At 33.9% G+C, this 25,256-nt stretch overlaps 1 protein-coding gene across 1 annotated transcript in view; it reads right to left on the bottom strand.

Annotated features, from left to right (window-relative positions):
• Positions 1-25,256, bottom strand: part of LOC123553171 (ankyrin-1-like) — a 49,629-nt gene that overhangs the window by 12,280 nt on the left and 12,093 nt on the right. Inside the window, exons 5-11 of the mRNA XM_053524210.1 lie at positions 21,388-21,571; positions 15,565-15,798; positions 10,116-10,208; positions 9,136-9,224; positions 8,806-8,946; positions 2,793-2,904; positions 1,748-1,887 (exon numbers count right to left, since the gene is read on the bottom strand). Of these exons, the coding sequence (XP_053380185.1) occupies positions 1,748-1,887; positions 2,793-2,904; positions 8,806-8,946; positions 9,136-9,224; positions 10,116-10,208; positions 15,565-15,798; positions 21,388-21,571 (993 nt within the window). The remainder of the gene's footprint in view (positions 1-1,747; positions 1,888-2,792; positions 2,905-8,805; positions 8,947-9,135; positions 9,225-10,115; positions 10,209-15,564; positions 15,799-21,387; positions 21,572-25,256) is intronic.

Here is a 25,256-nt window from a genome sequence, read left to right as displayed (position 1 = left end):
TGGATTGCTAAGGTCACCCAATGTACATTAAACATCCGTGAAATTATTTTAAATATCGGACCATCGATGTAGGTATTTGGTGTTTGTAGATTTGTGCACTGCTAACTAAATTTTGTTTGACAATTCGAAATACGTTTAACATTTTTGTTGCTCGACTGTTTAAAGTATAGGTAGAGCTACTGGGCCGATGTCGGGGTCTGTGTCCATGTCCGCGTCGGCGACGGCGTCTGCATCACGAATTTGTTAAGTTTTTGTATGCAAGCGGGTATCTCAGTAACCTTTTATAGGAATGGATTGAAACTTCACACAATTATAAATTGACTTACATTGCACAGGTTCCATAACTTTATTTTGCTTTTTACAAAATTATGCCATTTTTTCGACTAGTTTGGCTAAGGTTTTATAATTTATGTAAGCTGGTATCTCAGTACCAACAAACCCTTGTTCACTGTCATAATCTGTAATGAACTGCACAGGTTAACCAACTCTACTTTGCATTTATACTAAAGTATGCCCATTTTTCGACTTTGAAGTTTTTTATTTAGTTTTTGTAAGTAATCTGGTATCTGAGTAACCACTGGTGGGAATGGATTGAAACATCATACACTTGTTCACTGTTATAATCTGATACGTATTGCACAGGTTTCATAACTCCACTTAGCAGTTTTACAAAATTTCGCCCATTTTTCGACTTAACAGCTTTTTGTATGTTAGCTGGCATCTCAGTAACCACATTTGGAATGTATTGAATCTTCCCAGACTTATTCATTGTGATAAATTGACTTATATTGCACAGGTTTCTTTACCTTACTTTGCATTTTTACAAAATTATTCCCCTTTTCGACTCAGCAGTTTTTTGTTAGTTTTTTTTCTAATGTGAGCTGGTATCTCTGTACCCACTAATGAGAATGCTTTGAAATGTCAAACAATTTTCCGTTCTCATGAACTGATATGCATTTTACAGGTACATTAACCCTGTTTCGCAATTTTACAGAATTATTCCACTTTGTCAACTTTTATTTTCATTCGAGTGACAATGCCGTTGTTTGTTGTTTGTTTTGGGTTTAATGCCGGTTTTCAACAGTATTTCAGTCATGTAACAACGGGTAGTTTACCTTACCAGTGCACCAGTACAAACCTATTCTCCGCAAGTAACTGCCAACTTCCCTATATGAAACAGAGGTGGAGGACTAATGGTTTCATACACAATGCCATTTATCAAATAGTCATGGAGAACATGCGCTTTGCCCGAGGATCGAACTCCAGACCCCGCGATCCGTAGACCAACGCTCTACAAACTGCACTAAGCGGGCAGGCAAGACGGCCGTTGAATATTCGAGCATTGCTGTCCTTTGACGTCTCTTGTTGGTTAAGAGCCACCAGTGTAAATGTACATAAAACTCCAACAGATGGTTGTAACAAAAAGATTACCAATGTTTTTATTACATGTATATAAAATGACCACGCATTTTAGAGCCCAAGTTTTTTTACCAATATGGTACTTTAAACATTTTTATAGAGAGTTGCATCAAGAACATGTGTGTGAATTATAGGTATCGGGATAGAGTTTTTTCAAGTATATACATACATGTATATGGTAACTAGCAAACTAGCAAATATACAAATCGAACTAATTGAACTTTATTACCTTGTAGAGGATGACAAAACAAACGTTTTTTATGTATAAAGGCACAGAAAACAAACTTGTGCGTATTTGTTTAAGTAAATAATAATAAATATAGCTTACACGTGGTTGTTTTTAATCGCCAAATCAAAACAATTTTCTCCTTTGTCATCTCTCGCTGTATATTCTGAAGATGTTTCTGATGCATGGATTCGAAACACTTCAGAATGGCCATTTTCCGCAGCATAATGGATCGGTTGCCTCTATTAGTAAATAAAAGAAATGAAAGTACAGAGGTTTTATTTTTATTTTTACAATTCTTTTATGCAGTTTACATTGAATAACAAGAAATTGTAAAAAAAACTAATTACTGGCCATATCAGAACTTTTGTTCCACAATTCAGTTACGAGTTATCCCGACAATCACCATTTTGGGATATCATTTGTGGATACTAATATTTCAACAGCTCTCTTATTTTTTTCCAAACTTTACGACATTCTCCCAAATAGTTTGAATGCGTAACGGATGATTATTTATTGTTTGAATATCTTTTTATTTACCTAATTGCCCTTCATTAAACTTAACAAGGAATAGGTATAACTTATTTGTTTTTCAATAGTATTTGACTTGCAATTTGTGCATAAATCGCGCAAACCTTATCATAAAAGCTACACATGATTATGAGGCATTGTTCAAAAAAGCCCTTAAAGCTGTGCGCGAAAATCTCATTTGACTAGTAGACCTTTCTAACGTAAACGTAATTACGAAACGGAATACTGAATCCGTAAATGTTATTTGCAAAGAATGGTCTAAGGGAGGTTACTATTGCATTACTATTGGATGAAATTGTCTCCCATAGACCACAAATTAGCCAAAAATTTTACGGATTCAGTATTCCGTTTCGTAATTACGTTTACGTTAGAAAGGTCTAGTATATCGGGACAGACAACTACTAAACGCTTTAGGTAAAGTACTTGAACCCGACGTAGCATTATTGAATTATTGTTTGTTATATTATCTCCATATAATTAAGTGGTTATTTTGTTTACATACTTTTCCTCAGTCATCTCATATTAGTTATTGTTTTTTTTTTTATTTTATCTTTGTTATGGACCTCCGAAGACGAGAGATTAACGTCGCTGACTTCAAATTGAAATCAAATTTTACCTTGTTAACATCGAGCCAATGATAGTCCGCATCATGTCTAAGCAATATCTTTGTAGATCCTACAAATCCTTTCTCTGCTGCATAACTTAAAGGGGTTCTGGTGTGGTAGTCCCTGTTTATAGAATTTTAAGACATTTTATTTTCATAAATTTTAGTAAAGGAGAGAAAAGCATGGTACATGTGTATGGTGATCCTTGGAAATAATTCCAATTGTCACACGACAAAAAGCGAAAATATAACAATAATTTGCTAGTCAATGTACATGTACCTTAAATGTATTTGCTAGGTGCTAGCAATCTATACAAAGTAAAGGCACAGAGATGTGACATTATTATTTCAACATTGAATTTGTACGTTGGCAAATTACATGAGAAAGTAAGAGAACAAGTTTTATGGTCCCCGAATGGCTGACCGTCAGCAGAGTCTATCGAATAAAATTGAAAGTGATCAATTATTGTTTAAGTCATCGCGTAATTGATGGACTTCACTCGTCCTCTGAACATATTTAGTTGGCAACGGTTTTGTAAAATCAAAAACTAAGCCCTGTAAAGTTTGCGAGACAATTAATAAAAAACATAGAATCGAATAATTTTTTATAGATTTATAATTCTGCAACTCATGTTTTATAAACTTACATACCACTTCTTTTGTTAGACAGATGTCTATATTTTTTGAAGGACCTCTTTGAACAAAAGAATTCACGTGCAGGTGTCTAGTTGTTCTGACCTAGACCTGGACACGTGAAAAGGTGGTGAAATAACATATATCAAACAAATCAATATGTTTCAAAAAACATGCTTTTAATGGTGATTTTATCATGATTGTCCTTGATATCCTAATACAATAGGCAGTGGTTAATAAACGGATCTTAGAAAATAAAACGTGAATATTTGTATTTAAGAAATAATTTATAGCAAAAGAGTGTTTTAACACAATACACGATGGGCGGTTATACGTCAGGCGTAATAATTTCATGAGGGCGAAGCCCGAGAGATTTTATTTGTACGAACTACTACAGCCCGAGTGTACAAATAGTGTTACGGTTTTGCTATAAATCATTTTAATTCTAGTATGTCCTTGATCTAAAACAGTACACTGAATATAAAAGCGCTCTTTCTTTGTCGCAAAAAAACTTTTGACGTCACCGCACGTTAACGTGACGTTATTCTAGCGTAAGAGCGTTTAACATAGACAAGCATATTAGAGTAACATTTGTTCGTTTCAAGTGCATTTTAGATGTATACATAATCAAGATAAGTGGTTGGTTGTGTTTAACGTTGCACCAACACAATTATAGGTCAGATGGCGACATTCCAGGTTTGATGGTGGAGGAAGACCACAGGTGCCCGTCCGTGCATTATTTCATCTCGAGCGAGCACCTGGGTAGAACCACCAACCTTCCGTAAGCCAGCTTCCTTAAAATTCAGCGCACTTCATTGAATTCAGAATTCAACGCCCCGAGTAAGGCTCGAACCTACATCGATGAGGGGCAGTGATTTAAAGTCAGCGACCTTAACCACTCGGCCACGGAGGCCCCTGGGCGGGGAGTTTGGTCGGGGATTTTTGCCGAGGGCATGACTGTGTGGAGGAGCAAGGTGGGAAGAGGGTTCAACTTTACAAGTTGATAAATATACATGGACTGTTTAAAGACACACCACAAAATAACTGTATTCTTTAGTGTTTTCATGATCGTAATTACTGTATACATGATTTGCATGAAAAAAATAGATATACAAAAGTTTAGTTAAAATTGAACATATATTAGGCCAAGAATGATTTTCATGACGTTTTTGTGGGTGATACAAGTATGTCACTAGGTCGTGTTGGGTATTTAATGTAAGAAATGAAAGAAAACAATGTAGAAGAGGTGTCACAAGGGAGGTGGGGTGACCGAGTGTGGGACACAACTACACATGTTGATAATAAATGTTAGCGAAAACAAAATGAAATTGTTTTAGTTTGTTTTATACAAATATGTGGAATTTCAAACAAAACAGGTTAAGGGCACGTATCTCTGAAGTTAATAAATACTAAAATTTGTCAAAGGTTGTGAAGCAAAGCGTGCCATATTTATAGTACCCTATTGGACGCTTTAGTAAAAGTTTTTCAAACCAGTTTTGACAATGGCTTTTGGTGTTTTGTTTTGTCAAAAATGTACATATTATTTTTACAAAAAGTCAAAGTTATTTTTACTTTCCTAGGTTTATTGTTGTCTACCGATATTGAAGTACTGTTTTTGGCAGGCAGGCTAGTATAACCTTGCATAAACCTACCTGGGCTTACATGTACAGTGTAACCACTTTCTTCACCTATATAAACTAAAGAACGAGATCGATTACACAACTTCTGAACATAAAATGTAATTTCCTAAAAGTAACATAAGTTCTTTACATGTATGTATTGTGTGTCAATCAATTTTTTCTGTCCTCAAGTTCATTTTTAGATCTAATGCCTGCGATACAATTTCGTCAGAATTGAGTCACTGGACATGTTGAGAATGAGTGACGGTATGAATGTCGGATATCGACATCGAACATCGGCCTTTCTCTGTAGGAAAGACCTGCGCACGGGCTTTTTAAAACACCGCCTCGCCTTCTCGGTGTTCACAAGAAGCCCGTGCGCAGGTCTTTCCTTCGAACACTACTGGATGCACATACCATTAACCATGGTTTAAAACCCTGTAAAATGGCCATTAAGATAAGAAAAACGGATAATTAACCCGATTAATTATTGAATCACTTTATTTAACATGTTTCACAATATTAATGGGTTACATGTTAAAATACCATTAAACACCCATTTTTGACCATAAATCATGCCGTTTAAAAGTTTGTTTGGTAGCTAAATGAGCTAATGGCTTTGAAAACATAGTACAATTCTGTATATTTTGAATTTAACAGAATTATGCATGACCTTTAAATTTGATTTAATGTCCATTATATGTTCAGGTTCTGTACATTTTCATTTAAGAGTAAACTTAATGGCCCTCAACAGCAGTTTGATGTCACTTACATCTTTCATTCTGTAAAATGTGATTCGTATATTTTCAGAAGCACAAGAATTTATTGTTGTTTGCTTTTGGCTTGCAGTCGTCCCATTGAATGCTTATAATTGCAGTCCCATATTGTTCTAAAATGGACTTTAATCACAATAAATACATGCTACACACACATCGTCTATAGTTTGCCAAATTTTGTTCCTACAAAAAATCGGATTTACTTCAAAGGAAGTCGGATGAAACATAATATTTGATTTGAAAACATCATTCTACATTATTTTTGTAAGGGTAAATACGCATTGATGCATGCCACGATAATCCCATTAAATAGTAAGAAGTAATGGGTGAATTTTAATGGTTACCTGTTAAACTGTTAAAACGTTAAAAAAATAAGGCCAATTTCAATACCCTTTTAATGGCATATGCATCCAGTAGTGAGAGAAAGCCCTCGTACTCGGTCGATAACCTACACGAATTTATAGACATGCAGTAAAAATCAAGCATGGTGTAGTTATCATAATAAAATTGATAAAAGGCCAATTGTCATTAATTTTTAAATAAAATGACTCAGCAAAATGGCGCCCGCTTAGCTCAATAAGGAGAGCGTTAGTCTACAAATTGTGGGATCGTGAGTTCGATCCTCGGGCGGGGCGTATGTTCTCCGTGACGATTTCATAAAAGACATTTTGTCTACAATCATTCTTCCTCCACTTCTGATTGAAGTGGGGAAGTTAGCAGTTACTTTTTAACTGCGGAGAACAAGTTTGACTTGTATCGAATCCAGGAACGCTGGTTAGGTTTATTACCCGCCTTTACATGACTGAAAAACAATTACACAGTTAAATAAAACGGAGTTACGCCCAAAACAAAAAGGAAAGAACAGTGAAATTTTAAAAAATAACTGAAGGTTGTGGACGGCCAGTTATTGATTATGAAATTACAATTTCAAAACTTTATCAAACCATTTCGTTGCTACAGCATGGCAGTTGTCTTTTGAAAAGCAAATATGACAAAATGTAATGGTTAAAGTGAAGAAAAGCTTCTATATTATTAGATTCTTAGTTGAAGAACACATTTGGAGAAATATCATTAACAAATGATAAACTAAAGCAAACACCAAATAGATGAATCTTCGATGCTATATAACTGTTCCGAAATGAACGACAGAATAGGATCGGCAAATCCAAGACTCACACTAACACTAGTGTATCATTTTTACTTTGCTTATTTATTCTGTCGTTCATTTCGCATGAAGTCAGAAATCAATTATTAATAAATTATACATTTGATATATGTAAACATAGAAAATCGTGATGTCATATAAGGAACATTTCCCATTTCCATAAACAACAATGTTGTTACTTTGGCGCTTTTTCTTGTTGGCCATGCAAAATATTAATTGAAAAAAATTAAACGAATGTAAATACAATTCCAAAATTCATGAAATGTTCCAAAAACAAACAATTTTCAACTGAAATTTACTTTACAGGTAAGAAACAATTTTACACCCAGGGGAATATTTGCCTCTTTACCATACTCGGTCTGATAGGCCAATTCAACAACTGTGTCATATATCTGGTCGTATATTTGAAGCCGTGTATTTCAATAAATATTGATCATGGGGTATAATATTTGTTACTATTATAACAGTATATAACTTATAACCCACGTTCCAAATGTCCAGACAGCAGTGTTTACGTAGTTTATATGCTCAAATGCCTTTGTATGTATTTCACTATTTGTACATTCGAGTGTCATCATAAGTCACTAGCTATATATTTAGTAACTATTTGGACTTGATAAATATTGAATACAGTATTTTCTATTATCAGATCTGAAATATCATTACAATATCATTTTGTTACTTTTAGTGCTGCTTAAGTCTTTAATAAAAAGTACTTATAATTATGGGAAGACTTCTTTATTCAATGTTTTCTATCCGCATGAACTTAATTAGAAATGTATAATGCCTGTTGAAAGACGTATTGAGATAAATGTAGTACTGTAAATTGTAAAAGTATTTGCAAACTATCAAATAGTTTTAATAAAAAAGGCAGTGGTTCGAATGCAAATATGATAAACTCACTAAGTCTTGTGATTTAATTCTTATGCATTCAAAATATGTCCGATTTTGATAACAGATATAGAGTGCAAGATGAGCATTTAATACACACGTGCGTAATGTTTTCAATTCCTTAAAAACTGATATCGAACGGCAATATATATAAGAACATATGCAGTATTTCTACGTACATGTGAATATATTAAATTTTTCCTTCAAATTTTGTTATTGGCCCTAATTTTACAAAGGAAAATACATTTTGTCTTAAAGTCAACATTTCAAAATATAACATTTAGTAATATCCTACTACAATATTTGAAAAATACGATGCCCATAAAGTGACACGAGACATATGTTTTCACCCGGGACCTCATATATTTCGTAATGACGAAATATCACTTCGTAAATACGAAACGTATTTCATAAGGACGCAAAATAATTTCATTAAAATGTGACATTATGGTTTTACGAAATTGTATTGTTTTTTCCGAAAACTATTTCTATATAACGAAATGTAGCTAGTAAATAAAACGATATTACGATTCTAAACATATATTTCGTAATTACGAAATACCATAGCGTTTTTTTACGAAATATAATTACGGTTTTAAGAAATTATATTATGTTTTAATGTTTTATACCAAAAAAGTATTTGGTTTCTAGGAAAACTATTTCGTCAGAACGAAGTATTATATAATAACATTTTTTTTTACGAAGTAGTACTGCGTTTTTTCACGAAATAACAGTACAGTATATCTGTAACGACATTGTGTTACGTTTTAAACTTTTGTTAAATACAAATCGTTTTAACGAAAGATTGTCTATTTAAAACTTAAATTTTGTAACTAAATATTTACTTTTCCGCGAAATAAAATTTCGTTATTACGAAATAGTACCTCGTTTTAAATTTACGAATTAATAAGTAAGAATGCCGCTATAATTGCTTAACTTACCACCAATTGACATAGGCTCCAGCCTTTATCAGACTCGCTACTATTTGATCATATCTAATAGCATCATAGATAGCAGTCTGTTGTTTATCGTCCTCCTCATACATCAGCACTGGCACATCTTGAATTAACTGTTCTACTACACTTAAACACAGAAATAAAGTTTGTCTTTATTTTCAACTTTATAAAGATTGGATGACTATTTTCAATACAGATAACAGTACAAACAATACTAAACTGAAATTCTAAAATCACCAAGTTCTTTTAACGTAAATGGCGTATTACAGTTGAATTCCTTGAAAAATACGTTTTCATAACTAAACAAAAGTTTACCCTGTATTTCCTTGTGCTGCTGCAAGATGCAGAACTGTTTTCCAATTTTTACACTTCTCATGTACGTTCGCCCCATGCAAGATCAAAAGCTGTTATATAAAACTTATTAAATTGTTGTTACAATACAATTCAAAAATCTCGACTAAGATTATTTAAATGATACACTTTACTTGCTTCGAGTATATAAGGACAATAGGATTATATGAGGATCGATTTAGAATGTGTAACAATAACACGAAAGTAATACCATTTAAACTTAATGTACCGGCAAGTTTGATTTAAAATTGTATTATTGCATTACATGTACAGTTATTTGTTTATAAAATATTTCGGGGAAATACGAATTGACATAGTAAGTTGTCCTCATTCCTAATATTTCCATCCGCTTCAACTTTGACATCACTCTTTTGTCATTGTACTTTTTAAGAAGTTTTTGTAATAAAATAATGTCCTACTTTCTTTGAATGATTACATAATCGGCAGTATTCCTGCCCAATTTCAGTAATGTGTTGATACTTTGAATAAATGAATATGAGAAAGTATTATAATTTTCTAGAATATATTCAGTTATGTAAGTAATCATTTGAGCATGTCTGATTGACATTACTTTTATGTCTGATGCTAATTTCGAAAATGATGTTAGTGTCTATGCTTAACTTTATAAAACCGGCTTTCAACAAGATTAATATATATTTTGATTTAAACCATGCTTCCATTTGAGAATACATAGCTGCAGTAGATATAGCAATATTTCTACAATGTATATTACGGATATGTTATATGAGCAGCTTCTAATAGGATTTAGAAAGCAATTCAATTTATATAGCTCCAGTGTCAACCAGAGCAATTTTTTGCATTACAATAACTTTTCATTTCACTGTACCACATGTAATGCTAATCTGATAAGGCAACATACCCTATTTTGTCATGAGAAATAGATTAAAATAATCCGGGTCAATTTATATCATTTTATAACGTACCTTCAGGCAATCCAGGTACCCGTAATAAGCGGCAAGCCCAATCGGAGTTCTTGCAAAGTCCTTGTCTATGCTTTTTGAGTCTTCTTTTGAACACTGTCAGTTAATAGAAGTTTTAAAAGTCTATAAAAATGCACAACTGAACTATACACCAAACCGTTTGTATCAGTATGTGAAGGTAACTGAATTCATGTTTATGCAAATTTTTGTTCTACATCAGTAATTATAACAGTATATATGCATTAAATAAATATATACACTGAGGCAAAAGATGATACATAATATTTGATACTAAAACAGGGAAGAATATCCTACAGGGAAAGCTACTTTCAAAACCACATCCTCCCAAAAGACACACACGAACAACCCTCGCACACAACACAAAAAAAATGAAACACAAAAGGACAAAACAAACACATATAGGAACACATTGGGACACCACTGGGGAGTTTAAACCGGTTTATGGTGCACCTAACCTCACTCTTACCCCCACCATGTTCCAAAGTCACAAGAAAGTGTAAATAAAAGTAATCCCCGCCAGGTAAAACCCTTACATACGTAAAACTTACTCCATCAGTTTGAAGCAATGCAAGTAAGAGAATATTTATGTAAGAAATAAAGCAAGTTGTTTTGAGTTTGAGAAAAACATGCTTTGTATTGAGACATATATGGGCTTATTCATAATTTAATCAATGTTGAATAGCAGAACCGAAAAAGACCAAAATGAAATATTCAGGTACATTAAGTAATTTTTAGATTTAGATTGATGAAATTGCAAAAAGCTGTCAAAAATGTGAACAATATTATGTGTTTGAAAACCAAAATTGTTAAGAAAACATTTACATAAGGCTATTCAAAACTTCTAGGAAGATACTGAGTGCCTTCTTAACGACACTTCGAAGTTGCTGAAAACATGTTGCAATTGACTTTACGAAGATTCTTTAGAAGCAAAGAAGGCAACTAAGCAAATAAATAGCAAACTCAGTTGGGTCAAGCCTGTTTATGAGAGGTAATGAAGTGTGAAACACACCTTACCCCTAGCGCTGGCTTAAGAGGAATTCTGTTTTAGTAAACATGGTCCAAAAGGGCAAAGGAAAATCTAACAACATTGAAACAACAACATTGAAGTGTTTCTCTTAATGCTCAATCACATAACGCAATTTAAAATATTAAAAATATATTTTGTACATTCTGTCATTCTTGTAAATATTTCAAAAAGATAAAAAAGGTTTTCTTTATTACATCTCTATCAAGTTTTATTTATTTCTTATATATTTTTATTTGGTATCATTTAAACATTTTTTTAACCTGGTAAAAGAAAAGTTTTAAATCTTAAGTGTTTACCTAAATACCTGTATATTTTCTTTTGTTTGTTAGTTCCGGTTGAGCACCGCTTTGCAACAGAAATTCAGTCATGTAATGTTTAGTAAACCTAACAAGTGTCCCTGGATTCTGTAACGGAACTATTCAGTTCGCTACAGGCAAGTGCTAAGTTTCCCGTATTATACAGGTTTCAGACACGATGTATTTATTGAATCGTCATGGAGAGCAATGACCTCATCCGGAAATATGACTCAAGGCCCTATGATTCGCCCTATCGAGCTATGGTTGATTTTGTATAATCATGTTCATATAATGCTACTATTGTTAAATTAGAAAAACACACTTTTTATAAAATTTGAATTTTTCTCACAGGACGACTGTATGATAATAATATTATGAACGCACATATGGATATTATTGTATGTTTTATTGAAATTCTATCTATAATTACAGTTACATGGATGTTGCAATATATATTTAAGGCAGTTTCTGAAATAACAGCAGAAACTCTTCTCATTTTTTTTATTTTGGATTTAACGTCGCACCGACACAATTATAGGCCATATGGCGACTTTCTAGCTTTAATGGTGGAGGAAGACCCCAGGTACCTCTTCGTGCATTATTTCATCACGAGCGAGCACCTGGGTAGAACCACCGACCTTCCGTAAGCCAGCTGGATGGCTTCCTCACTTGATGAATTCAACGCCCCTAGTAAGGCTCGAACCCACATCGATGAGGGGCAAGTGATTTGAAGTCAGCGACCTTAACCACTCGGCCATGGAGGCTCCCTTCTCAAAATTTGCCACTAACAGTTAAGATAAATCAGTATGTGACAATTTTGGATTCAATTTCTTCTTAGATAACTTTTTAAAAAAGCAGTGATTGTGGTAACTTATTTTAAAGTGTGTTACGGAAAAAAACCACACTGTTTGACAAAAAGAAGCATATTGTGCTATTATAGTGCAAAATAAGTAATATTAAATATGTTAACTTTCTGGAATATCTTCTAAATAACTGATACAACAATGTTGTTGAAATGGTAATGTAGCATGTGTAATGTATGTTACATTTTTTCCCCTTTAAAAAAGTTTTAACGCGATGTTTGCAAACATTAGAGACCACATAGAAATTGGTATTTTATTGATAACAATTAATTATAGCATTTTATTTAGTTTAATTTGTCTCAGAATTTTATTCATTGTTTGTAACACTGCTTCATTTTATGCAAATTAATTGAGAAAATACCACACGAGTAACAAAATAATGTTTTAAAACACACCGAGAAACTTTAAGACCTTACCAAAGCTGTTTGGTACATTTAAATTGATTTGAATTTTTAACAATTTTTTTTTCATTTTGTAAAATTCTCATTAATATTCATGAATATGCAAATTGGTTAATTAACATAAAATGCTGCTATTTAAAGGCCAATGGCTCCAGTTTGACCCCATTTTATTGTTGTTTTTTTTTTCACCTAAACTCACCATTATATGACTGTTTTATCATCTGTACGGTTGTCCTTTTAAATATGAACTTTTGCCATGGGAACAGTTTAAGATTTTTCTTGTGAAAATTTATATTTTGAAAGAGTTGGTCCTGCCGAACAATTTGGTACCTATGAAAAAAGGTCTAGAGGAGATGCATGGTAAACCTTTTTGGTCCCCATACTGTGCCGAATGAATAGCTATATAAGAGTTATTTCACCATTATTACAGGACGATACGATTTCTCACTTCCTTTAGCGTAGTTTTCGACTAAATACGGACGTAATACGGACGTATTCGAATGACTGGGGTTGTGCCAATGAAATCGAAAGTTAATTTTTTTATATCCGTCATCATAGGCGGAATATATTGATCTACAATCAAATTCATCAAGCAAATGTTTTCGTTAACGGAAACTAGAAAAATGACATTCCTATTTTATTCGCTACGGAACCTTATCTAACCAGGGTTATAACTTAAACGTAGATTATAAACTATGGTTATAGGGCATCAAGCATAGTTAAGTTAACGTAGATTTATGATTACATAAGGGTCTAAGAATAATTAACGTAGATTTTAGGACTTTCGCTTCGACTCTTGGCCCCAGACATTAAGCATAATTAACGTAGATTGTCGGCATTTTCTTTTCGACTCTAGGTGTAAACATTAAGCATTGTTTACGAAGATTATAGGAACTTTTTCTTCGGCCCTGTGTGAAAAAAAGTAAGCATAATTAAAGAAACTTGTAGGAACTTTCTCTTCGACTCTATGTGTAATCAATTAGCATATTAGTTAAAGAACACTGTAAGCAATTTCTCTACGACTACCGTCTTGGTAGCCTAAAGGTAGAGCGTTCGCTTCGAGTGCGGGAGACCGTGGGTTCGATCCACGGCCGCGTCATACCAAAAACGTAAAAAACGGTACTAATAACTTCCTCGCTTGGCGCTCAGCATTAAGAGGATAGTGCTAGGACTGATCAGCCCGGTGTCAGTATAATGTGACTGGGTGGGGTATCACGCCAGCTGTCTACAGCGTGATATTCCAGTGAGGCAGCACTATAAATTTGGGCATTGTGCTCACTGCTACAAGTAGACACCGTCGTTTATGTGACTAGAAAATTTTTGAAAAAGACGTTAAACCCAAACACACACACACACACGGGTGTAAGACATCAAGCATAATTAACGTAGATTGTCGGAACATTCTCTTCGACGCAGGGTGTAAAAATAAAGCATTGTTTACGAACATTTTAGAACTTTCTCTTCGACTCTGGGTGTATGATATTACGTATAGGTAAAGAGATATGTAGACAATATTTCTACGACTGACTACGGGTCTAAGACATTAAGCATAGGCAACGTAGATTGTGGGAACTTTCTCCTCGGCTATTGGTATAATAAATAAGGCATTAAGCATAGTGAACGAAGATTGTAGAACATTCTCTACGAATATGGGTACAAAAGGGCGTTCAATATGTAATGTTACTGCGTATGTAGTTCCGTAACCGCTGGTTATTTTTAGATGCGGTTTTCGGCATGTGATAGAGCAATTTATTGAAAACACAATGCTATATAAATTATAAAATGTTATCGGCTGGTTTAAAAAAAAATACAATTATTTTAGTGAGGTGTATTTATGTATACTGGACCATAATTATAAGTTAGGTTTGTCCTGGGCATCCAAAGTCTCGGATAAAATAGAATAGAATAACTTCTAAAATCAAAATAGTCTATCACTTTTCTATGAGGTTTGTGTTCTAAACTCGAGGTAGATTCAATCTGCGGTGGGTGTTGAGAGCGATTAATCAAAATTGTAAGAACTAGTTTCGCAATATAGAATTAAGATAATAGTATCAACTTAAAATACAAGAATGCTTAAACGATGATTATCACTCCTGCAGAGGCTTATTGTACTCACCTTATCATTTTTCTAGTAAAAATATACACACTCAATTTAAAAATGTTATAAACGTTTTTATTTTAGTTTTTATATGTTTTTGATCATGATTTGTGTTATCTCTTTAAACTGAAAATAGAACTACAGTTCTAGTTGTTGAATAGTAGAATCAAGGAATTGCATATTACAATCGCAATATTTTAAACATAAAAGTGCCTAGTATACCCGAGTATACCTCTCTCAATTGATTATATTTTTACTTTGAATCTACCAAATTTATGCTGCATTATGTTGCCAATACATTGCTCTATAATGTGCCGAATACAGCATCTAAAAACAATAAGCGGTTCCGGAACTACATACGGAGTAACATTACATATTGAACGCTCCTCGTATTTGAGACATTAAGCAAAGTTAACGTAGATCGTAGGTAATTTCTCCACGACTATAGTTCTAATACATTAAGCAAAGTTAAGGTAGATTGTAGTAACTTTGTCTATGACTACTGGTTCTAAGACAATTAGCATAGTTTACGTAGATTATAGGATTTTTCTACACGACTATGGGTCTAAGACATTTAGCTTAGTTTACGTAATTTGAAGAAACTTTCCCTACGATTATCTATGTTGTAACATCAATCTAAGCTAACTTTCACTTGGGTGACAAAACAATAACGCAAACTATTCAACTAATTTCTCAAGTTTTCTTAATTTTCAACTAACATTGTTTAAAAAATGTATAATACATACATTCGGACAGTCTTTGTTTTCAGATTCTCCGATTTTACAGTCTTTGCCTTCGCAGCTTGCATCTTGGCGGTCTTCGCATTCTTTGTCCTCGCGGTCTTCGTTTTCACAGTCTTTGTTTTGGCAGTCTTCGTCTTTGCAGTTTTCACATTGGCACGGTGCTTCTTCATCCTTGTCAGCATTCAACATTTTTTTAATTTTTTTGTAGCGTGTCATATTCTCTCTGTTTAACAGTAGCTGGATTAAAAGGAATGGCACGTCAGCAGTATAATCAAACAAACAAAAATAAGAAAATCAAAATTTCATAAGCATGTTCATTATTAATATAATCATATCATGGCAGATAAATCCCGTTCCCGACAATTTTTAATTTTTTCATATTTTCGAGATAACTCTAAAAATGTTACATGTAGTAGAGGGTCGCGCAAGGAATTTAGTGATAATTGTTGAAACAGTGATTTAAAGTAACAACACCTTCTAGCGGCCGTCTTTTTTAACTCATTCAGGCCTGATAAGAGTCTTAGGGTTTATCTATAGCTGGAGTCTACAGCAAAAGTAATAAACTGATAAATCCTGTCCAAGGCTTTAGAACAACATGCATATGTCATGCAAAAAAGGTTGTTACTGGGTCATTATGAAAGACAGACTCACCAAAATTCATATGCATATTGGACATACTTGTGAAGGACGTCACTTTTTATTTATTAATGTGTTATTTTGCATTTCAGTCGCCATATTGCAGAATGCTCAAAAGATTTACCTCAAAAATTTAAAATAATGCCAATTTATAAATTACAAAGAAAAAAACAGGCAGATTTAAAAGAAGGAGAAAAGAGACATTATTAATTAATACTTTTTGTCCAGAACTAAATACAAAATAACACATTAATAATTACAATGTGACGTCCCTTGAAAAACTCCAAAGAGCAACGTCCCTTATTACAATAAAACGACGTCGTTACCAGTACAGTATTACTCCTGAAGATCCCGTAAACGGATGAAACCGGTTGAGTTATATTATTTCATACAGTTTACTTGGATTAGCATAATTAAAAATGTAAAAGAAAAATCAAGGCATATTGAATCATCTTTTTTCCGCTATTGAATATCCGCATTGCCAATCAACATTAATTACAATAAAGATCTGGGCATGCTGTCAAATCAAATCATTTCTCTTATATACAGTAATGTACAATATGTATGTGTATGTTTTTTTTTTCTTTTGGAGGGAAGTGGGTACTTAATGCTTTAATTTGCTTCCAACTCCTTGATGTTCACTATATATTTTTTCCTTTACGCTTTATATATTTCTGTATTTTCCACATATCGAATAATGAATAACGCACACAATTTTACTTTCACTTTTTAACTAGTCGCGACACTGCACTGTAGGCTCAACAAACACTTATATCTAATTTAGCACATTTTCAAAACGGCAGGTAATTATTTTGAATTATTTAAAATGTAGAAATGTTAAATAATTTATAGACAAGTAAATAGAGAAGTCAGTGCAGTTAATTTATAGATTTTTATATTTATATTTATTTTATTTAATATTTAGTTAATGAATTACAAGCCCTCTTGATGTTCAGAGATAAAATTTATTTACACACTGATTTTGAGCACTATTTCCAAAAAATTTTCAGCGTAGTACGGCTAATAACATTCAACACACATATTTACATCCGCATCCTTCACAACCATACTGTGTTTCGCGTCGCTTTCCATTTTTTGAACACATCTTACAGGTTCGCTTTTTTCCCAAAATAGGCGGCAAGCATATCCTGCCTTGTAGCTGAATATTTTCCTTGAGCACGTCGCGTTTCCTTTTCTGCATAAAGTCACTAATTAGCGAGTTTCTTTCGAAAACCAAGTTGTGTCAGTGGCTTAGGTTTTCCTGTTCTTGTCTTCTGTTGGTGATTTGGTGATTCCTGCATCAGAATATAGGCTTCAACTATGGCAAGATCAACTAAAACCCAGAAAAGATATTTCCACCACTTGGCTGACTTGCGCGCGTGACTGTACATTGTCCGTAGCTGATCCGCATGGTCAACACCGTTCATGTACTTTGTGTAATTTCGTACGGTCTCCGGGCAAGAAACATCTTTCTGACTTCCGTCATTCTGCCTCCGTTGAACTGTAATCCTCGGCGTTGTTGGATCGAAGTTTGTAAATAAAATTAATACGGTCTTCTTGTCCCTCCAAGCTGTCGCAACCATGTTTCCTTTCTGCATCATGATAGGTGTCCCTTGTTCCTTCAGTTTCTGCTGTTTTATTTCGTCCGGAATTCCTCGTCCGTTGGATCTAAATGTTCCACACGCGTAAGTTCCTTGCTGTTGTAATTCTTCGAATAGTCCTACCGTAGTGAAAAAAATTGTCACAATACACATGGTGCCCGCGATTCAAAATTGGTGTTACTAAATCCATCACAAATCGTTCCCCTAAACCCTTGTCTCCGTCACGGTTCTCCTTACTTAAATACACTTGAATGTCATTCACATATCCATTGTAAGGGTCCGTCCTTACCAACTCTTTGATTCCACGTTTAGTCGGCTTCAGTGACACATATTGTTTGAATCCTAAGCGACCGGTATATCCAATCATAGCCTCATCAACTTTCGTTTCACGGTGCGGTTTATAATTGGCCATCACATTTACACGCACGGCTTCTAGAATCGGTCGAACATGTGAAAGTTTGTCATGGCCTGGTTGTCTGCGTGCCGGATTGCATGATGTGTCAGCTACGTGGAAGTACTTACTGATTTTATCATACCGATCGCGTGTCATTCTCTCTTTTATTCCACATGGACTAAACATAGGATCACTACTCCAGTACATATTCAAATTTGGTACTGCAATAATCCCCATCACAATCTGAAATCCAAGATAGGCACTTATTTCACTAAATGTAACGTTCCTCCATTTATCATCAGGTTTCTCCAGCTGCTTTTTTGTAGCATATCTGTTGGTCTCATCCACGTTTTGTTGAATCATCTGGGGTGTGAATAATAAATTCAAAAAATCCATTTCAATTTTATTTACATCCGGAAGGTCCGGATTTCCACTGAAAACGTTAACATTTATCAGTCTAAAATTTGCACTCCATTCTTGTACCCCACCCCACTTCCTCGTCACGTCGGTTCACATTCTGTCAATGAATTAAGTAAAAAAAGGCAAATCGTCGTCAGAATCATCATCAGTAGACATAGAAATATCTGAATCATTCACGGTTTCATTAAATCCTATCATATATACCATTTCTTTGTCGCTTATATCCGAAAAATCATCGTCATGAAAGCTCGCCATGTTTACAATTTTTGTTTTTCTTCCGTTTTGAAACTCCCGCATTTACATAAGAATAAAACAGATTGTCCAATCAAAATATTTTTAATATCATTTCGAAGTTAAAGCTTTTATCTGACTGGCTAAATATTTGAAAAAAACCCTTTGTGTTTATAATTTTAAACCAATCAAACGTTTTTTAACAAGGGGTTGATCACGAATTTATGCGGGACCCGACTTACGCTATATCGTTATCATCACTCAATAATAAGGGATCCGACTTGGAGCGCTTATCGCATATCACGGATGTTCAAGGGATTAGGCCTGAATGAGTTGAAGAACCTTATTGATGTGAAAACTCTAAAACGAACGATAATGAAGTAACATTGGTGTTAACCACTGAAATACATATAATGATAAGTGACAAAGTGTAAATTATTTTGTAGGTGAATCAGTGCACAGGATCAACCAAAGAATATTTGTATAACAGAATGTCTTAATTGGGCCAAACGTTTTTGACAGTAGCCTTCTTTAATTTCTCAATATGTACATATAGGGTTAAGTTACCACGGCTAATGACAGTCATGTTTTCATATGAATCGTAATAATTGGAACAATCTTGGTAATTGGGTTTTAAAATAATTATGCCAGTGGAACTATTTTAAACCAAACCAGTGGTTAAGGAGATGATGTTGTTTCATGATTACTCAATATAGTTTTAGCAATCGTTGAAGAGGACCAACCTTTAAACAGAAGTTGAGTAAATTCATTACTAACTCTGATCAATAGGTTGCTGGACATTTTTATTTCACAGTACAATGGAAAACCAGAGCCTTGCAAAGGATAATTTTCTTAGAGTAATTCTGATAGGGCACACAACCGAGGATCTTTCCTTTGAAGAATGATTGAAATGAAAATAAATGTTAGAAGCAATTTGCTGACAGATAACGGACAGGATTAGAACATCTTACACCCCGCACCCTATGCTCAGATGAGCGAAGAATGTGTACGTACCAAACGGAAACTAAAAACAACTGTTAAAACATGCTATCTGCATCAAGTTTCGCGATAAAATTGGTACATCTCAAATAAAGAAGAAAACATTTTTGTGATACATGTAAGTATTGAATTTTCTAGGCGTTTCGTTGTTAACGTAGTGTACAACCATGAGTACATGCGTATGATTCGTTAGATTTGCTTTTAAGTATGTGTGGTTCACATGAACTAAAGACCGAAGTTGTTTGCCACTATTATTCTGTAAACATGCCGAAGTTGTGCTTTTGCAATTAAAATGTCACTTCTTTCATTGCATGATTTATTCGTGTTTTAGGTTTTTATTTGATATACATGTTGTTATAGTAAAAGGCCAAACTAATACTTAAGCAACATGTACGCCACTCGCAAAAATCTCACATTTGGTATACGAGGGGCGTACAATATGTAATGTTACTCCGTATGTAGTTCAGTAACCGCTTATCATTTTTAGATGCGGTTTCCGACACGTTATAAAGCAATGTATTGGCCAGGCAATAAAACGATATTTAAAATATAAAAATCGGCATGTTCAGAGTAAAAATGAAATTATTTTAGTGAGGTGTGCTCAGGTATACTGGACCAAAATTATGATTTAGGTTTGTCCTTGGCATTCAGAGTATCAAAAAAATAGAATAACTTGTAAAATCACAAAATGCAATAATTTTTCTACGAGGTACAGCTATTTGTGATGAGTGTGCGTTTGTTAAACTATTCATTGCATTTTTAATTTTACAACACAACTAAAAAATCTAAACTCGAGCTTCGTTTCATCTGGAATGGGTGTTGGAAGCGACGAATCAAAGTTGTAAGAACTAGTTTCGCAATCGAGAATTAAGATACTAGTATCAATTTAAAATACAAGAATTTTTTAAACGATGATTATCGCGCCTGACAAAAATGCAGACTGAGCTTTTTGTACTCATCATTTTTTTTTTTCGAGTAAAATAAACATACTCAATTTAAAACTGTTATAATTTTTTTTATTTTAGTTTTCATATGTTTTTGTAAAGATCATGATTCGTTTTATCTGCTTCAACTGAAAAATGAACTTTAGTTCTAGTTCTTGAATAGTAGAATCAAGGAATTGCATATTACAAACTCAATGTTTTGGACATAAAATTGTCCAGTATACCCGAGTACACCTCACTCAAATAATTAAAGTTTTACTTTGAATCTACCGATTTTTTTATAATGTATATAGCATTACGTTGCCAATAAATTGCTCTGTGTGCCAAAATCCGCATCTAAAAATGATCAGAGGTTACGGAACTACAAACAGAGCAACATTACATATTGAACACCCCTCGTATTCTTGGTTGAAGACTTACGAGAAAATAAAATCACCTTTACAATTTTCATTATCGCGGCAATGTAATTGTAAGGACTAAATATGGTGCTAATTTTATATTTCTAAACAACTTTAGACTAAAATGAATCTTGATCATTTTTAGAAATGAATGATGAATGATTTCGCATAAACGTAACTTATACACTTGTAAAAGAACATACTTCTAAAACGTTTACACAGCCGTTTTCCGTCGCTAAATGAACAATCGTATTCCCTTGATGGTCTTTATCCTCTAGGTTAGCACCGTTCTGAAGTAGCACTTCGATTACTTCTGAGCTATCGCAACTGGCAGCCGTTAGAATGGGTGTTAATCCATCATTATCTTTTTTATTCATGTCAGCTTGCCTGAAACATTTAGATATTGTCAGTTAATTGGCACTTTCTTTTCTCAGATGACTAATTTTAATGACTACTAACCTTGTTATAGTAAGTAAACATGTTTTTCTATTTTCTGTCTATCTGCCAGCAGGCTGATCATGGTCTGCACATTCCACTACTCGGTAAGTAATTTTTCAGTGAACACTACGAATAATAAATATATAATAGATATGTATCGGATGGCAGACCAGTCCATTTTAGAAATTAAGCAGGATAAAGATTAAACTTTATGTAGCATTGATTCAGTTCACTGTATCACAATCGTGTACTTAAATATAAAAAATACATCGTTATTAATATATTATTAACAGATTACCTATAAAAGAAGACAAATAGGTATTTCAAATTCTTTCTGATGTTAATGATTATTAACCGTGCACCTGCTTTCATTAACGATCATGTGCTTTTTTTTGCAAGTAACTTTTATACAAATACATAAATAATTATCATTTGTCGAAAAAAAGACACGAGAAAAAATGTATGACAAAAAGCATATTAAAACTAGATGCCCATGAGCAACATGTCGAGCACGCCAATTGTCATCAGAATGACTAACATCATCATATCCTAACCTTTGATCTTAAAGTATGACCTTGACCTTGGAGGTAGGAATCTCGACGCGACGCTCTGTCTTATTAAAGCAAACATTTAAACCATTTGAAAAAAGTTGTTTGCATGGCAAAGTAACAACCCGGACAAGCTCTAAATTGACTTTTGATCCCGAAGTGTGACTTTGACCGTTGAGATTGGGACCCGAGGTTTGCGCGTATCACTCCGTCTTATATAGTTGAACATTAACACAGAAGCAAAACAGATTGCTCCTTACGTATCAAAGTTATGGACTTGACAAAAGCTGGCAGGACTTTTGACCTCCAGCTGAGACCTTGACCTTTCAGATAGAAACTTTGGGTTTTCTGGTGACACTCCGTCTCTATGCGGTTAACATTCATGCCAAATAAGACTGCTCCATACATGTTAAAGTTAGACTCCGGACAAACACATCCAGACGGACGCACGGACGCAAGTACATACGCCAAACAGCCATTTGGACAACTATGTCTTCGCATTCGCAAGCGAGCTGGACAAAAATTCTAAACAGGAGGACCATGATAATCATGAATCGCTAACCTTTTCCCACATGACTTAGTTTTAAGTATGACGTCGTTTTTTCTATTATTTGAAATAGTGACCTAGTTTTTAAGCTCATGTGACCCAGTTTTTAACTTGACCTGGATATCATCAAGATAAAATTTCTGACAAAATTTCATGATGGTCCATTGAAAAAAATGGCCTTTAGAGAGGTCAAAAGATTTTCGATCTACTGACCTAGTGTTTGACCGCAGCTGACCCAGTTTCAAACTTGACATAGATATCATCAAGATAAACGTTCAGACCAACATTTATGTATATCCCATGAAAAGTATGGCCTCTAGAGAGGTCACAAGGTTTTATTTATTATTTGACCTACTTACCTAGTTTTTGATGGCACGTAACCCAGTTTCAAACTTATTCTAGATGTCATCAAGGTGAACATTTTGACTAATTTTCATGAATATCTATTCAAGGGTATGGCCTCTAGAGAGGTCACAAGGTTTTCCTATTTTAAGACCTACTGACCTAGTTTTTGATTGCAGTTCACCGAGTTTCAAACTTGACATATTTATCATCAAGATAAACATTCAGACGACCTTTCATACAGATCCCATGAATAATATAACCTCTAGAGAGGTCACAAAGTTTTTTCAGTATTTGACCTATTTTTTGACGACACGTGACCGACTTTCAAACCTGACATAGATATCATCAAGAGAAACATTCTGGGTAATTTTTATGAAGACCCATTCCGAAGTATGGCACTAGAGAGGTCACAGTGTTTTTCTATTTTTAGACCTACTGACCTAGTTTTTGACCGCACGTAACCCAGTTTCGAAGCTGACCTAAATATAATCAAGACCAACATTCATACAGATCCCATGAAAAATATGGCTTTTGGAGGTCACAAGGTTTTTCTGTTATTTGACCTACTGACCTAGTTTTTGACGGCACGTAACTCACTTTCGAACTTAACCTAGATATCATCAAGATGAACATTCTGACCAATTTTCATGAAGAGGGGTCGCAAGGTTTTTCTATTTTTAGACCTACTGACCTAGTTTTTGAACGCACGTGACCCAGTTTCAAACTTTTCCTAGATATCATCAAGGTGAACATTTTGACCAATTTTCATAAAGACCCCATGAAAACCGTAACCTTTAGAGTGATCACAAGCAAAGGTTTACGCACGGACGCACGTACGCACGACGGAGGGACGACGTACGCTGCGCGATCACAAAAGCTCACCTTGTAACTTGAAGAGATTGACTTTTGAGGAGTACTCTAGTAGAAGTAGATGTTTTGTAGCGTTGCTGCTACAATTTTTTTTATTAAATCAAAAGAGTTAAAGTGACTTGTACCAACACAACGTGTTGTTAGATTAAAGAATAAACGTTTCATATATTCACCAATATGTCACATATTCAAACATTTGACACTTGATTAAAAAGGTAAACTAAGTTTGGATTTCTTGAAACTGGAACAATTAACGAGTTAATAAATATATATCTATGATTAACTTGTAAGCTAAATTTTATAATGTTACTATCATTGACTATTGACACGTAATTATGTTATGCCTTTATTTTGAATTTTTTAAAGCTGTACGGCTTAGTTTTATAAATTTCAAATCAATCTTAAACTTAACTTTAATAAAAACATTACTCTGTCATAACTTCAGTAACAATTAACTAAAAATACCACGGTTTTTCTACGATAATAAGTATAAAGCAATGAATTGAAACCGGAGAAAAACAGATTTACTCAAAGTATGTAGTACAAATAAAAAAAAGTTTATCCCTTATCATGTCAACAAAAAGCTGTGTAACGATTTTATTTTGCCGACTACCATTTACTTACATGCTAGAATCAACACATTTTGTAAATTAACAAAGCTACTTACAGTGAACACTGAATTCTGCAACCATTTCTTTGGTCATCATGTTTTGTTTATAGTTGATTAACACCAGCCATAAAATGAATAATGACCTGTATTTTGATCTTATCACAAAACACAAAAGCTCATTTACACAGATTATTACTGCTGAGTAACACATATGTCAATTCCTTTCTTTCACGATGACTTAACTTAAAACAAGATTTTAACTACGTGTCTCCCATACAGAGTTATTCCGCTATTACACCGGCTAACCTTTGTCAGACTTCACGAGCCGAAACTAAATGGGATGAAAACGGCAAGAAAACATTAAATTTAAACTCGGAAACGATAGAGTTGTTACTGGAGCTAGTTTATAATCTGAGTTGATTCAAGTACGCCAGCGATGTGGCAGCCATTTTGTTTTAATCAAAAGTCATGATAATTATCTGAAATGAGCTTGCAGGATATGAAATATATCATGTCTCCACGCGACTTCATTGACCAATAGAAATGTAGGATACTTGTATGAGGCAAAATAAATAATTATATTTGAACGATATTTTTACTATTTCCACATGTAAATAAAACACCACAACCAGATAGATCAAAATTCAAAATGTGTGTAAGAGGCATTGATTTAAATTATCAATATCGTATATTTAACAATAAAAGTATTTTCTT

The sequence above is a fragment of the Mercenaria mercenaria genome, chromosome 15, assembly GCF_021730395.1.
Source record: "Mercenaria mercenaria strain notata chromosome 15, MADL_Memer_1, whole genome shotgun sequence".
In the NCBI taxonomy this organism is placed as follows: Eukaryota; Metazoa; Mollusca; class Bivalvia; order Venerida; family Veneridae; genus Mercenaria; species Mercenaria mercenaria.
This window is presented reverse-complemented; position numbering and strand designations above follow the sequence as displayed.